This window comes from Chionomys nivalis, chromosome 18, assembly GCF_950005125.1.
Source record: "Chionomys nivalis chromosome 18, mChiNiv1.1, whole genome shotgun sequence".
In the NCBI taxonomy this organism is placed as follows: domain Eukaryota; kingdom Metazoa; phylum Chordata; class Mammalia; order Rodentia; family Cricetidae; genus Chionomys; species Chionomys nivalis.
In genome coordinates, this window is record NC_080103.1 from 38205170 (window position 1) to 38217334 (window position 12165).

At 42.4% G+C, this 12165-nt stretch overlaps 1 protein-coding gene across 4 annotated transcripts in view; it reads right to left on the reverse strand.

The window, feature by feature from the left end:
* Nucleotides 1–1238: 1238 nt before the first annotated feature.
* The window catches only part of Ap1ar (adaptor related protein complex 1 associated regulatory protein), a 29863-nt gene continuing 18936 nt past the window's right edge, over nucleotides 1239–12165 (reverse strand). For 2 of the 4 annotated variants that reach the window (XM_057793766.1, XM_057793768.1), the window contains 6 exons: nucleotides 10801–10897; nucleotides 9470–9568; nucleotides 7414–7469; nucleotides 6774–6847; nucleotides 6457–6585; nucleotides 1239–2986 (listed from right to left, as the gene is read on the reverse strand). In XM_057793766.1, the coding sequence (XP_057649749.1) occupies nucleotides 2724–2986; nucleotides 6457–6585; nucleotides 6774–6847; nucleotides 7414–7469; nucleotides 9470–9568; nucleotides 10801–10897 (718 nt within the window). In that variant the 3' untranslated portion in view covers nucleotides 1239–2723. The remainder of the gene's footprint in view (nucleotides 2987–6456; nucleotides 6586–6773; nucleotides 6848–7413; nucleotides 7470–9469; nucleotides 9569–10800; nucleotides 10898–12165) is intronic. The other 2 variants (XM_057793767.1, XM_057793769.1) reach the window with 1 other exon arrangement.

Genomic DNA, 12165 nt, shown 5'->3' on the forward strand with positions numbered 1-12165 from the left:
TTGGCAACATCAGCCCTGTAGTTTTGATTTTAGAGTCTTAAAGATAGGGGAGTAAGGGGCTGTGGACTCTCCAGTTAAGGAAAGCCTGAAGCCAGGTGTGGCAGGGGAGTCTCTGTATGGAGACCATTGAGTGAAGATGTGGAGGTGAAGCCGAGATTGTGCTGGAGACCCCAGCGCGTTGGGGATGTCAGAGCCCTGGAATGTCTGTCAAGGAGAGCGGCACAGAGGGAGTGGAACCAGCCCTTGACAGAGGTGTGTGTTGCAGTCAGCAAAGCTGGAAGGATGTGTCCACGTAAGCCCACTGGGATTGGACAAAGAGCTACAGGAGTTGGGAGTTTGTTCTTTGTTTCTGTCTGGCTTTGGTGCAGTATTTCCTCGCTTTGCCACCATCCCTCCCTTTGGAATGGTGCTGTACACTCTGCGCCACTGTACATCGGACGCATGTAATTTAACAGTTTTTCCATCTTGCAAAGGTTACCACTGAGAGACTGCCTCAAGCCTCAGATGAAACTTTGAGACTGTGCAAGGCTGCAGGGATTTCTCAAACTGGACTAAATGCACTTTATATTATGGTATGGTCATGGGCCTATGGGGGCCCAAGTGGAAGCAGAATTTGATGGTTTGGATGAAAACGGCTCTCAAAGACTCACGTATCTGAATGCTTTTTGTACAGCTGGTGTCACTGGGAGTGGCTGTGCTCTGACGTTTCAAACGCCCATGCTGTTTCTCTGTTAGTTCTGTCTGCTTTGTGCCTGTGGATGAGACGTGAGCTCCCAGCTTTCTGCTCCAGCACCATGCCTCTCTGCTTGCTGCCATGCTCCCTGCCACGACGGTCATATACTCCAGTCCTCTGGAACCAGAAGTTCCCAATAGATCCTTGGTCACGTTGTTTTGTTTTGGCAGGAGAAAAGTGACTAAGACAGTGTTCATCAACGTCTCTCATCAGAACGGTAAGTGAGAGAGCGTGGCCCCTCAAACTCTTCCTTACCCAGCAGATTCGCCAAAGTCTGCCGAACAAATGTCATTCTTAGCATTTTATAAACAAAGCAAAGAGAAAAAAAACCAAAACCAAACAATAACAATAAAAAACCCAAAACACAATTCCTTTTCTTGGTAATTAAAGCATAATTTTACAGGTAGTTCCAGTCTTTTATCTTCATATCTGATTAAGGAAAATAATTATATACCAAGAGTCTCACTATCTGCACTGTTATGGAGCAATATCAGCAATATGCAAATATCATTAAATGTAAAAATGTTTATTCACAATCCTTGAGAAGTTACCATTCCTTCAGAAAATTCTTTATGAACAAAAAGCCAAAAATTTACAACAGTAGCTTATGCCAAACCAAAAATATACATCTGATGTAATATAAACCTTAAAAAGCAGGAACACAGGCAATGTGAATATAGAGTATTTTTAAATTATTTCCATGGCACAACTGCAATTTAAATCTTAAGACAGATATAAATAATAGCATAACCTAATGCATATTTACATATCAAAGTATATTTATTTCTATGAGACTAAAAAATGACAAAACTGCAGATGTCATTGTATAGCAGTTCAGATATCGAAAGGGCCACACAACTTTTCATGGACAGAAGAACTTCACTATCTCTACCTGGGCCTTCCTATACCATTGAGAGCATGCACCATCACTGCTGAAGAGAGCAAGACAGCAAGGGAGACAGAACAGTGTGCTTGCCACAGCGACACTCAGTCCTCAGCCAAACCAAGAAATGCAGTTAGGGAGCGTTTCTCAGCCCTGGTCTTCCACATAGATCCAGAAACAGGCCGTCAGTACACAGATACATTAGTTCCGTCCCACAAAGCACCTTGTACTACAAGGCAAAGGGAAGGGCAATACAATCAACAGGACCTTTCATATCAGAAAGGATTTTATTTACTTGGAAATACCCGTATTTTAATGTTTTCTTAAATCATTCACAGAATATGTTCTGTGTAAAATCTTGCAAAGATCATTCACTGGAAATAGAGAAATAAAAAAAACGAAAGCAAACAGTTAAGATCTCAATTTAAAGCCAACATAGTGGCATGTAAAAAAAAGTAAAAAAATTTATTTTATATTGTTAACTATTATTTGATTATTACCAACTCAAAGTGTCCAAACTGAAAGTTTATTTAATCTTGCTATTTTTCATTCAGATTGAGTAAACACTGGATTAGGATGTGTATGTGTGGTAGGTGTGGAAAGAAACCCATATCTCAGCATGCTTTGGGGTCATCTCCAATTAACTGCTGGCTACTCGACAACAAAATTAAAGGAAGTCGTCAAAGTAAACGATGCTGGAAAAGGGACCAGCCTTCTAAATAAATCCAACATCCCTCCCTCATGTTGCCTTTATATCTGCTGAGAACTAACAAAAGACTTTTAGATATTTATTTCTGTAATAAAATAGGTTTAGTAAAGCAGTCAAAGTAAAACAAAAATGATTTAAGATGCAGAACTCTGACCAGGGTGAACAGGAATGCCATGAATGTTTGATATGTCAGCTCACCGAGTCAGTCCTGGGACACAGAAGGCAGATGTTGAGACCGCACCTGACCGAAGCATTCAGCTGTCTCTCCACTCCTGCTCCTTCTACGAAAACAAGCACTTGTCACAAGGTTCCTATGCCACTTTACAAAAAGGCTCAGCATCCATCTGTACATTCTAGGTGATTTTTAACATTTGGTAAGTAGGTCACACAGTTTCGTCCTATCGGATCTGCTGGTCCGTATCAGACTGCTTGGTGGCAGAATCTGACAGTTCTAAGACAGGATTCACAAACCCGCAGTACTCAGAATTGCCGTTATCGTCCATCTCGGCGCTGACGAAGTCGTTCTCCCACTCCAGCCCGTTGGAATCATCAGAGGCGGACGTGGGGTTGCTGCCCTTTTTGCTACTGTACTTCAGTGCTGCCCGAAGGATGTCCTCTTCTGTCTTCGAGCGCTCTCTCATTGGCAGCATCCGATTCATTCCTAGCATAATAAAAAGCTATATTAAAGAACTTGCCAGCTAAACCAGCATAGTGGCACACACCTTTAATTCCAGTACCCAGGAGGCAGAGCTCTGAGTTTGGGGCCAGTCTGGTCTACAAAGTGAGTTCTGGGACAGCCAGGGCTATAGAGAAACTCTGTCTCAAAAAAACGAACAAACCAATGACCCAACCAAGACTTGTCAGTTTAATAACAGAATTGCTCTTGTTTGACTCTAGTTGTGAATTAACCTAGGGAGCCCATCCTGTGGAAGCTTTCTTCAGAGAAGAATCTGGGGTGCAATCACGTCACGTGTCTCTGATAAAAAAACGCAACACTGATCACCTGATAAGATCTCAGAAGGGCCATAAATCAAACACAACAGAGAATGAGAGTCCACTGCTCTGAGTCTCAAAAGACCACTCAGTAGCTGCCAAGGTCTTTTTCCCACCGGATGAAAGCTGCATTTAATGGGGAAAGGCAAAGACCGCATTGCAGTGATGAGAAAGGCTTTCCTGCATCTCCCAGGTCCCTGCTAACACTGCCTGCACTTCTAGCTCCTTGCCAACCCTGTGAAGTTAAGTAGAGCACAAGCACCAGCTACACTTAAGAGAGAAGAGTCTGCAGCACACAGGTACGTGTCCACGAGTCACACAGCTATGAAGTAGAACAGGGACTGAACCCAGGGATCTCTGTAGGCTGAAGTCTCTACTGCTGAACTTCGTCCTAGCAAAGACTGAATTCTAGTGCACCCGGTCTGGCTCCAAAGTCTGTGTTCTCGTGCTATTTTGATTCTCTACTACGCTAGAGTACAGATATTTCATAGTTTCATATTCATTCTGGATATAAATTGTTAGTAACATGAATCTCAAAAATACTGAAGCAGAGGGAGGGGAGAAAGGACACTAATTTCTAAATACTAATCTTCATTGTAAAAACTAAAATCTAGGGTGGGCAAAGAGGTTCTAAGGAATAGGAGACACAACCACCTCTATCTTCTGACCTTAAAGAATCAGCTCTCACAGTAAAGAAAGGAAAAGGAGTATTAAACCTTTACCATTGGTGTCTGCCACTCCTGAAAATAAATCAGACTTAACTCAATAAAGCAACTAATTAATACAAGATGAGAACATTATAAAAATATGGCCAGCCAGCCTAGCAACATCAGTAAGCCCAGGTCCTGGAGACCATATCAAAAGAGAACGATGGCGGCCGGGCGGTGGTGGCGCACGCCTTTAATCCCAGCACTCGGGAGGCAGAGGCAGGCGGATCACTGTGAGTTCGAGACCAGCCTGGTCTACAAGAGCTAGTTCCAGGACTGGCTCCAAAACCACAGAGAAACCCTGTCTCGAAAAAAACCAAAAAAAAAAAAAAAAAAAGAGAACGATGGCTCTAGAGGGCTGACACCGAGGTTGACCCCTGCCTCCAGACACATGTGCGAGCACACAATGTGCACACACACATACATTCACCAAAAGCAAAAGCAAACTATGTAGCTTTGTAGGCTGACAACTCCTATGACTATGGATTTGTACTTGGATTGAAATTTCTCTAAAGGAAGCGGCAACTGGGTATCGACCAAAAAGGAGGTTTCCAGTGGATTCTTTCCTCTGTCTATGCTGGTTGAACGATTTTGCTAATAAGCTGAGTAATGACCAGGCCAATCTTATCTAGGAATATGATTGGCACATGTAGATGACAGAGTAAGTACGAACTCACTGGTGGCTGGGATCCAAGCCTACATTAAGGTACGTACAGGACTGGAGAAGGGGGCACCGCTGGGAAGATTAAACAGACTGATGTAGCCTGTCCTAACACTATGCGAGCTCTGCCTGTCAAGTCTTCTAACTGACAAACAAACCAGCATGATTAAAGCTATCTAAGATCCACTCCATTCTATGAATTGTTTAAAGCTTACAATTTTCCTTAAGTTCTATATTCTGTAATTCTTTCTTACACTGTCTGTTTTTAAACATGAAGATGAAAAATTGGATCTTAATGAAATTGTGTTGAAAACAAGTAAATAATTTAACTATAATTCTGCACTTGTATGTAATACCATTCCCTGTATAGGTGTTTCATATATTGAATGTCTACCATATTCATTTTCCCCAAATGTTCATTAATTTTTTATTATTTCTTTTTTGTGTGCTGAGGATCAAAGCCAGGTCCTTGCACATGCTAGGCAAACACTCCACCTCTGAGCTACACCTTCCTTAGACAGACACTTGATTGTTTAGCAATATATAGCAATACATTAGCACTTATACAAAACACGAAAATTATCCTTTATTCTTCCCTTTTGAGGATGAACAACCATGACTTAGAGAGATTACATAATCTATGTAAGATACTATGACTTGAAGACTAACCAGATGAAATTCAAACTTCTATAGAACAGCTTGTGTTCTATTAAAAAAAATCCTTTAAATTGATCATTTATAGTAAATCAGACATTAATCAAGTTTTGACTTTAAACTGCTAGGAAAGAGGCAGTAATCCCTCATGTGAAAAACTTCCTGAGTTAGGTTAGAAACTTTTTTTTTTTTTTTTTTTTTTTTGGATTTTTCAAGACAGGATTTCTCCGTAGCTTTTGGTTCCTGTCCAAATAGATAAGATCTTCTGGGAAAATTGGGAGGGGGAGAGGGGATGAAGGAGCAAAGGGGAGGAGGAAGAAGAGGGAGGGTTTAAGGGGAGGGGGAAGAGAACATGAGGGAACAGGATGGTTGAATTGGGGGAGGGACAAAGAGGGAAAGCAAGGAAAGCAATTCTCTTGATACAAGGAGCCATTATAGGGTTAGGGCTCCCTGTCCTTCACACACATTGTGGTGTGCACATGTATGTTGTGGGGTAAACTTTTTGCACACAGTGTCATTGACTGGTTTAATAAAAAGCTGAATGGCTAACAGCTAGGCAGGAATCTGGACAGAGAGGACACTGGGAAGAAGGGAGATGCCAGGAGATGCAGAGGAAGCAGCACGGGCAATACAGCATAAAGATAACTGAGCCATGTAAAAGAATGTAGGTGAAAAGGTATGGGTTAATTGAAACAAGCCTAAGCTATCAGCTGAGCTTTCACAATTAATAGTAAGTCTCTGGTCATAATTTGGGAGTTGGCTGGCAGGATGGAGAAAGACTTGCTATACATGCGCACACAGACACACACACAGAAACCTACACATTAAGAAACAAATAATAGTCATTGTCAGCTGGATGTTTTACTCATGCCTTGAAGCCTAGTACTCAGCAGGCAGAGGTGGGTGGATCTCTATGAGTTCGGGCCAGCTTGGTCTACAGAGTGAATTCCTAGACAACTAAGACTACACAGTGAAACTCCATTAAAGAAAAAAAAGTCTGATAATAATTTTTTAATGGGCTTGAATATACTCAATTTAAAAACCACTAAACACAAGGCAGAAACCTTTGGACCAACAAGGGTCAGTGTGACTCCGAGGGACAACAAGGTGACAGACCTTCTTCATCTTCCCACTCCAGGTCTAAGGAGGTGCTGTCGTCATTCCCACTAGTCGATTTGGTTTTGGTCATTAAGTCACAGCTGCTTTCAGTATTTGGCGTCAGTACTGTGGCATCAGATGAGAGTCCTGGAACACACACCAAACGAACGAGATGTCACTGTGCTCTTCCCCCAGCAGCCGTGTGCTTTCTTCTCTTTTCCTGGGTAACGACTGTCTCTCTAAATCTTAATGTTCCTTCAAACTTCCACAAACACAGCTCTTAATGTGGCAAAAAGCAAACTGAAAACGTGGAGAGAATCTTTTAAAAGACTTACTACTGCTTCGAAAAACTTCGTACTGTGACTTCATGTTTCTCAAACAAGATTCGAAGTCATCTTCTGGTCCTGCACTGTAATAAAAGCAAATTTAGGAAATGCGTCTGGAATAGACTAACAGAATACTTATGTGAGTGACGGGATTTCTGGCCTGAAGCCTCTTCCCCAAGTTGCAACTGCTGTGCGACCAGAATATTCTGGTGAAAATGGGTCGTAATGTTTTTAATGCTACCATGAAACGGAAAACAGACTAACTGTGAAGGCCAGTCCTCAAAGCTGATTGGTAAGTTCAGCTTCACAACAACCCTCGACCATGGGCACATTCTTCATTAAGGAAAATAAACAATGAAGGCTGCTACCAACTTACCTGAAGGAGTCCAGTTACCACAGCCCTTTCTACATGAAGATGCTGTTATACTTACAAATGCATCAAAGTCATTTTGAATAAATGATCATAGAGCTAAAAGAAAGTTCTCAGTGTTCTCTATGATAATGTCTTAGAGGAGAGTATACGAGTGTATATACGAAAGGTGTTACGGATTGAACCCGGGGTCTCGAGTGTGTGAATACATTTACACACATCTCGAGAACAGTGGTCTGTCTGGAAATAATGGAGGAGGAAACACACGTTGCTCTTTACCTTTGATAGTCTCCACTGGCAGGATGATAGCGCTGTGTAGCTCTCTGCTTTTCTTGCTTTGGAAACACAATGTAATACAGAATCATTTTGATGTTAACGCTTTTAAAAAATACCCATGCAGTGCCAACATCCTTTGCCTAGTTTCTAAAAACAAAAAGTTAGCATTATTCCACTGAAGTCTTTTCCTTCATCGCTACTTCTACATCCTTTTATTTAAGGACAGAATTACTCTCAGCTCATCAGTGTGATGCTGTCAGACAGAATATCTACTGTTGTGAAGTGTACTGGAGTCCCTCACGTTCTCATCACTCTAAGAACCTCCATGACTTAGAGGTTATGGAAGGAAGCCAGCTGTCAGGTCATGCTGCCGCCTTCTTTGACATGGAATAAGGAGAAATGTAAGGGATTGGAAGGCTGAGCTGACTCGGGAATGTTAATGGCGGTGGAGCATCTGGGACTTAGCACAGGCTTCTCTAGACCTCTCAGAGCTGTGCTTTGATAGTGGCTGTGTATTCCTGGCACAGTGTAACCTTCTGCTTCTGCATCTTTTAAATACAGATGGCTACTTTCCTGCCTTAGCAGATTCAGTTACTATGAAAAGCAATGAACCAGCACGTGTCTGTACAGTTGGGTTCATGTATGATAAGCAAATGATGTAGTCCCAGAACAAGCATTTAGCCATGGAAGCCAGAACACAGAGAACCTCGATTACCTAGAGTGACACATGCTTTAACCTAGTGGTTCTCAACCTTCCTAATGCTGTGACCCTTCAATACAGTTCTTCATGTTGTGGTGGCCCCCAACTATAACATTACTTTTATTGCTACTTCATAACTATAAATTTGCTACTGCTATGAATCATAATGTAAATATCTGATATGCAACCCCTGTGAAAGGATCTTTTGATCACGACCCACAGGTTGAGAACCACTGCTTTAACCAGATACGGCAGAGAATTTATTATTGTAAAAAGAATGCCTATATTAAGAGCATCAATTAGCTTCATAGAAAGTGAAGTTGATTTTAACATTTTCCAGTACTTAGGATATACTAAAAAGAACACTTCCCCATAAGGACCCTGCTGAAACCTACCCCCATGAAGAGAGAAAGAGAGAAAGAGGAAGGGAGGGAGGGAGAGAGGGAAGGAGGAGAGAGGTGGGGGCATAGAAATCACAAAGACAGGATTTTTCAGTTTGTCTAAATCTCCATGTGATTTGAGTTTTGTACTCAACATTGGACCATAACACTGGTGGCCAATGACAGAGGGAGACAGTGAGCAGTGTACCGGGCTAAGTACCACCATGCCTCGACTCTGGCTCTCCAGGGTCCCAGCTATAAGACCTGCCCTTCACCTTCCTCGTCTGTAGAGTAGGGATTTCAAATGCCCCCCTTCTCCCGGACTGTTGTGAATTTTCAACTAAGAACCTTCTTAGTAGCGTTCCTGACACTGCTATAAAAATCTGCTCCTGACAGTTGTCAAGCACGTGGAATAATGCCGTAACCCCACGTCACAGTAAGAGATGGTACATCTGTCTTTCTTGATAAGATGCCAAAGATGTTCAAGACTCTACCTCTTAGTGTCTCAGACACATAAGAAATTGAGAATTAAACAATACCCCTAGTGAGCCATAAACCATATATCTTGACTTATATTAAGTATAAGAATCTTATAATTTAAGAAATTGTTTTAAAAAATCTTCATGAAAATACGATAAAATGCTTGAGAAATTATACTAAAGACCAGTTTTGAAATATTTGCCTTCTAAATACACTTTCCCTAAAAGGATCTGAATTCAGAACCCTAGGATTCATCTTAGGCTAAACAAGGATCAGTTCCTGCTCATCTAAAGCTGTAGAGTACACAGTATCATGTTTATGTTTCTTCTAGAAGGTCAGGATGGATTCATTTGCCTTTGAGAATCCTAGGGATATATGCGTAAGTACATCCTCTGCTTCCCAAGGAGCTGTTGATTATAGCAGGAAAGTCCCAACTTGGAATAGTCAGAGAAAACAAGGAGAGGTAACCCTGGTGTGCGCTGGGGTCTTCCCCCCTCACCTCCAGGAGCTTTCGCTGCCTTGCTGCCCTGGCTGCTTCACGCTGGGCAGCATATAAAGCTTCTTCTTCTAGTCTTAACTTCTCCTCTTGTAAGGCTAACTGTACATGAACAAAACGGTAAGGATTAACAGAAACCAGAACCTGTCTAGCTGCTCTAAACACCAGCTATTCCGATTACAAAACAAAACAGAAATCATTGAAAATAATGATATCTATGAAGCATATCAATACTGCTATTTTTGTGGCTGCCCACAACATACCCCCGATGCTATGTAAGACATGACTGAGTTCTTTAGAAAATGCAATGATCCTCATTTCCAGTCACCATTTTAATACTTGTCACCCCGACTATAGTAGGTTTGGCCCTTACAAATCAACGAGCCCTAAATACAAGGCTTTTTTCCGAATTCTGGTCTTTCCATTTAATTGACATCCATACATATTTTTCAATTTTATTAGCATTCATCATTCAAAAACTGCTTTCCAATTTAAGCTCTTATCCCCCACAATAGCTTACACAGAAGCTCAGTGGTAAGTACTGCATATGAAACCTAGGTTAACACACCAAGGATTAACCTTTCTTCTTTAGAGTACTGTAGGCATCTCCTGTGTGGATTAAATTAACACACTGTAACTCACTAATGGTACTAAATGTACTGTTTTTATTTTTACTTTAAAAAATTCCCTCTGGTACTGCAGACTAAGCCCAGCATCGTGTACACTATAGCCGGCCTAGAGGACCAGAAGGTTACTTCTGGTACAGGGTCTCCTTAAACATATAGTTCAGGCCAACCTTGAACTTGCTATGTTCCTAATGCTAGCCTCAAATTTATTCTCCTGCCTCTCAAGGGCTGGGATTATAGGCACATAGTACCATGCCCAGCTCAAAAGACTGCTTTCAATGTGGAGTGGAAAACAACTAATTCTCTTTAGTCCAGTGATAATGAAGCTGTGATCACAGGCCACATCCATAGATTTATGTAACAACTGTGACTGTTAGGGTCCTTGGTTCACTGAGAACAAAAAAAACCAAGACAAACAAAACCTTAAACACGGCTCAATGAGAAACGGAGCAGCTGATTTAGGCTGGCTGCGGCAAAGGTGCTTGTTCTGGCTTGGCACTCCTGTTAGCGAACTGAGAACTACCTGTTTTGCTGCGACATCACATGACCTCTATCAAACCAATCACAGTAAGGCGGAATAAGCTTCCACTTTTAAATTATTTTTCTCTGTTGCTATGAAAACAGAGGCCAGTGACTGTTGGTAACACACTGGTGAGACCCCCACCAACAGGCTTCAAGAGTATTTACTTAACAGGGTGCAGCACTTACCTCCCTCTGGAGTTTCCTATCCACGGCTTTCTGTTTTTCAGCAATCGAATCATAATGCCTCTCTTGTAAGTCAACAATTTCTTCCTCAGTAAGTGGCCTAGGGAACAGGGAGGGAGGGGAAGGGAAACAAGACAAACAAAAGCCCTTCTGATGAACCCGAGTCCAAATAAAACATTCCAAAAGCCAGGGGAACGCTGAACTTTTCATAGCCAAAACTGTATGAAAGCAACCCAATAGAGCTTCAATTGCTATGTGAGACTATCAACTGAAATACAATAGTAGTCTTCCTGTCGGTGTAAGAGGATACGCTTTCCTTTCCTCTGTAGCTGCCCGTTAATAAGTACAGACTTGGCTACTCTCTGCAGAGGCTCTACCTGACACCTATCCTACACTACACCCAAACAGCTCGCCACAGAGCACAACTTCAGTGCCTGAACTCTCTTCCCAGGGCTCACAGCCAGAGCCTAGCCCTCCCACCGACCACCCTGGGCTCCCTTCCTCACGCTGCTCCATCCAGCCAGTATCTCCTGGCCTCCACTCAGGACAGCGAAATCTCACAGCAGGCCCCAATTCCTTTCTTACCACACACCTTCCTGTGTTCCTACCATCACACTAATTACTCTGCCTATCTCTGTCTGGGCCCTGAACATTTTCCACTTTAGTCCTTTCTGCTGTGGGCTGCTAGGGAAAAAATGCGGCAACAATTTGGCCCTCAGTCTCCAGCAACAGTCCTTTAACTTACTCACGTGACTGCCTACATAACTCTGTAACTTTAAGTTTCCTATTCAAACTTTTTCTTAAAGGTAACTTAATTTGACTTCTACTCCCTTCCTTAAATATATCTTATTCTTCCCTCCCTCTCCTAATGAGGTCATTGCTACACTTAGAATTCATTCAAGTCAATGCTTTGCACGCATATCATGCCAGCTGCCCCCAACAACATAGAAAGTACAGAGGCAGCGATCACATGTGAAGGCAATGAGATGGACGCAGATTAAGGGCGAGCACGTGGCAGAACTAGGATTTAAATGCAGGCGGTCCAGCCCCTTGTTTCCTGTCCTCATGTCCTTGCTTCCCCTCATTCATCAGTACACAGTCGTCAGCTTCTGCCACTCCAGTAACGCTGGACTCAATGGCTTCTGTGTTGTTAAAACAACTTAAGTCCTTCCTACTGAAGTTTCATGAACAGGCTGAGCACCCCCTAGCCTGGCCTGAGCCTTCTCATTTACCTTTTGCCTTCCTAGGCTGTGATGGTTCTTTCTGCCACTTCTCATTCGTTTTCAGACTCTGCTGAGTACCCATGGAATTTCCACAGCACTCTTCTCCCGCTCTATTTCATCCTCCACAGGTTTGCGAGCCCAGCCC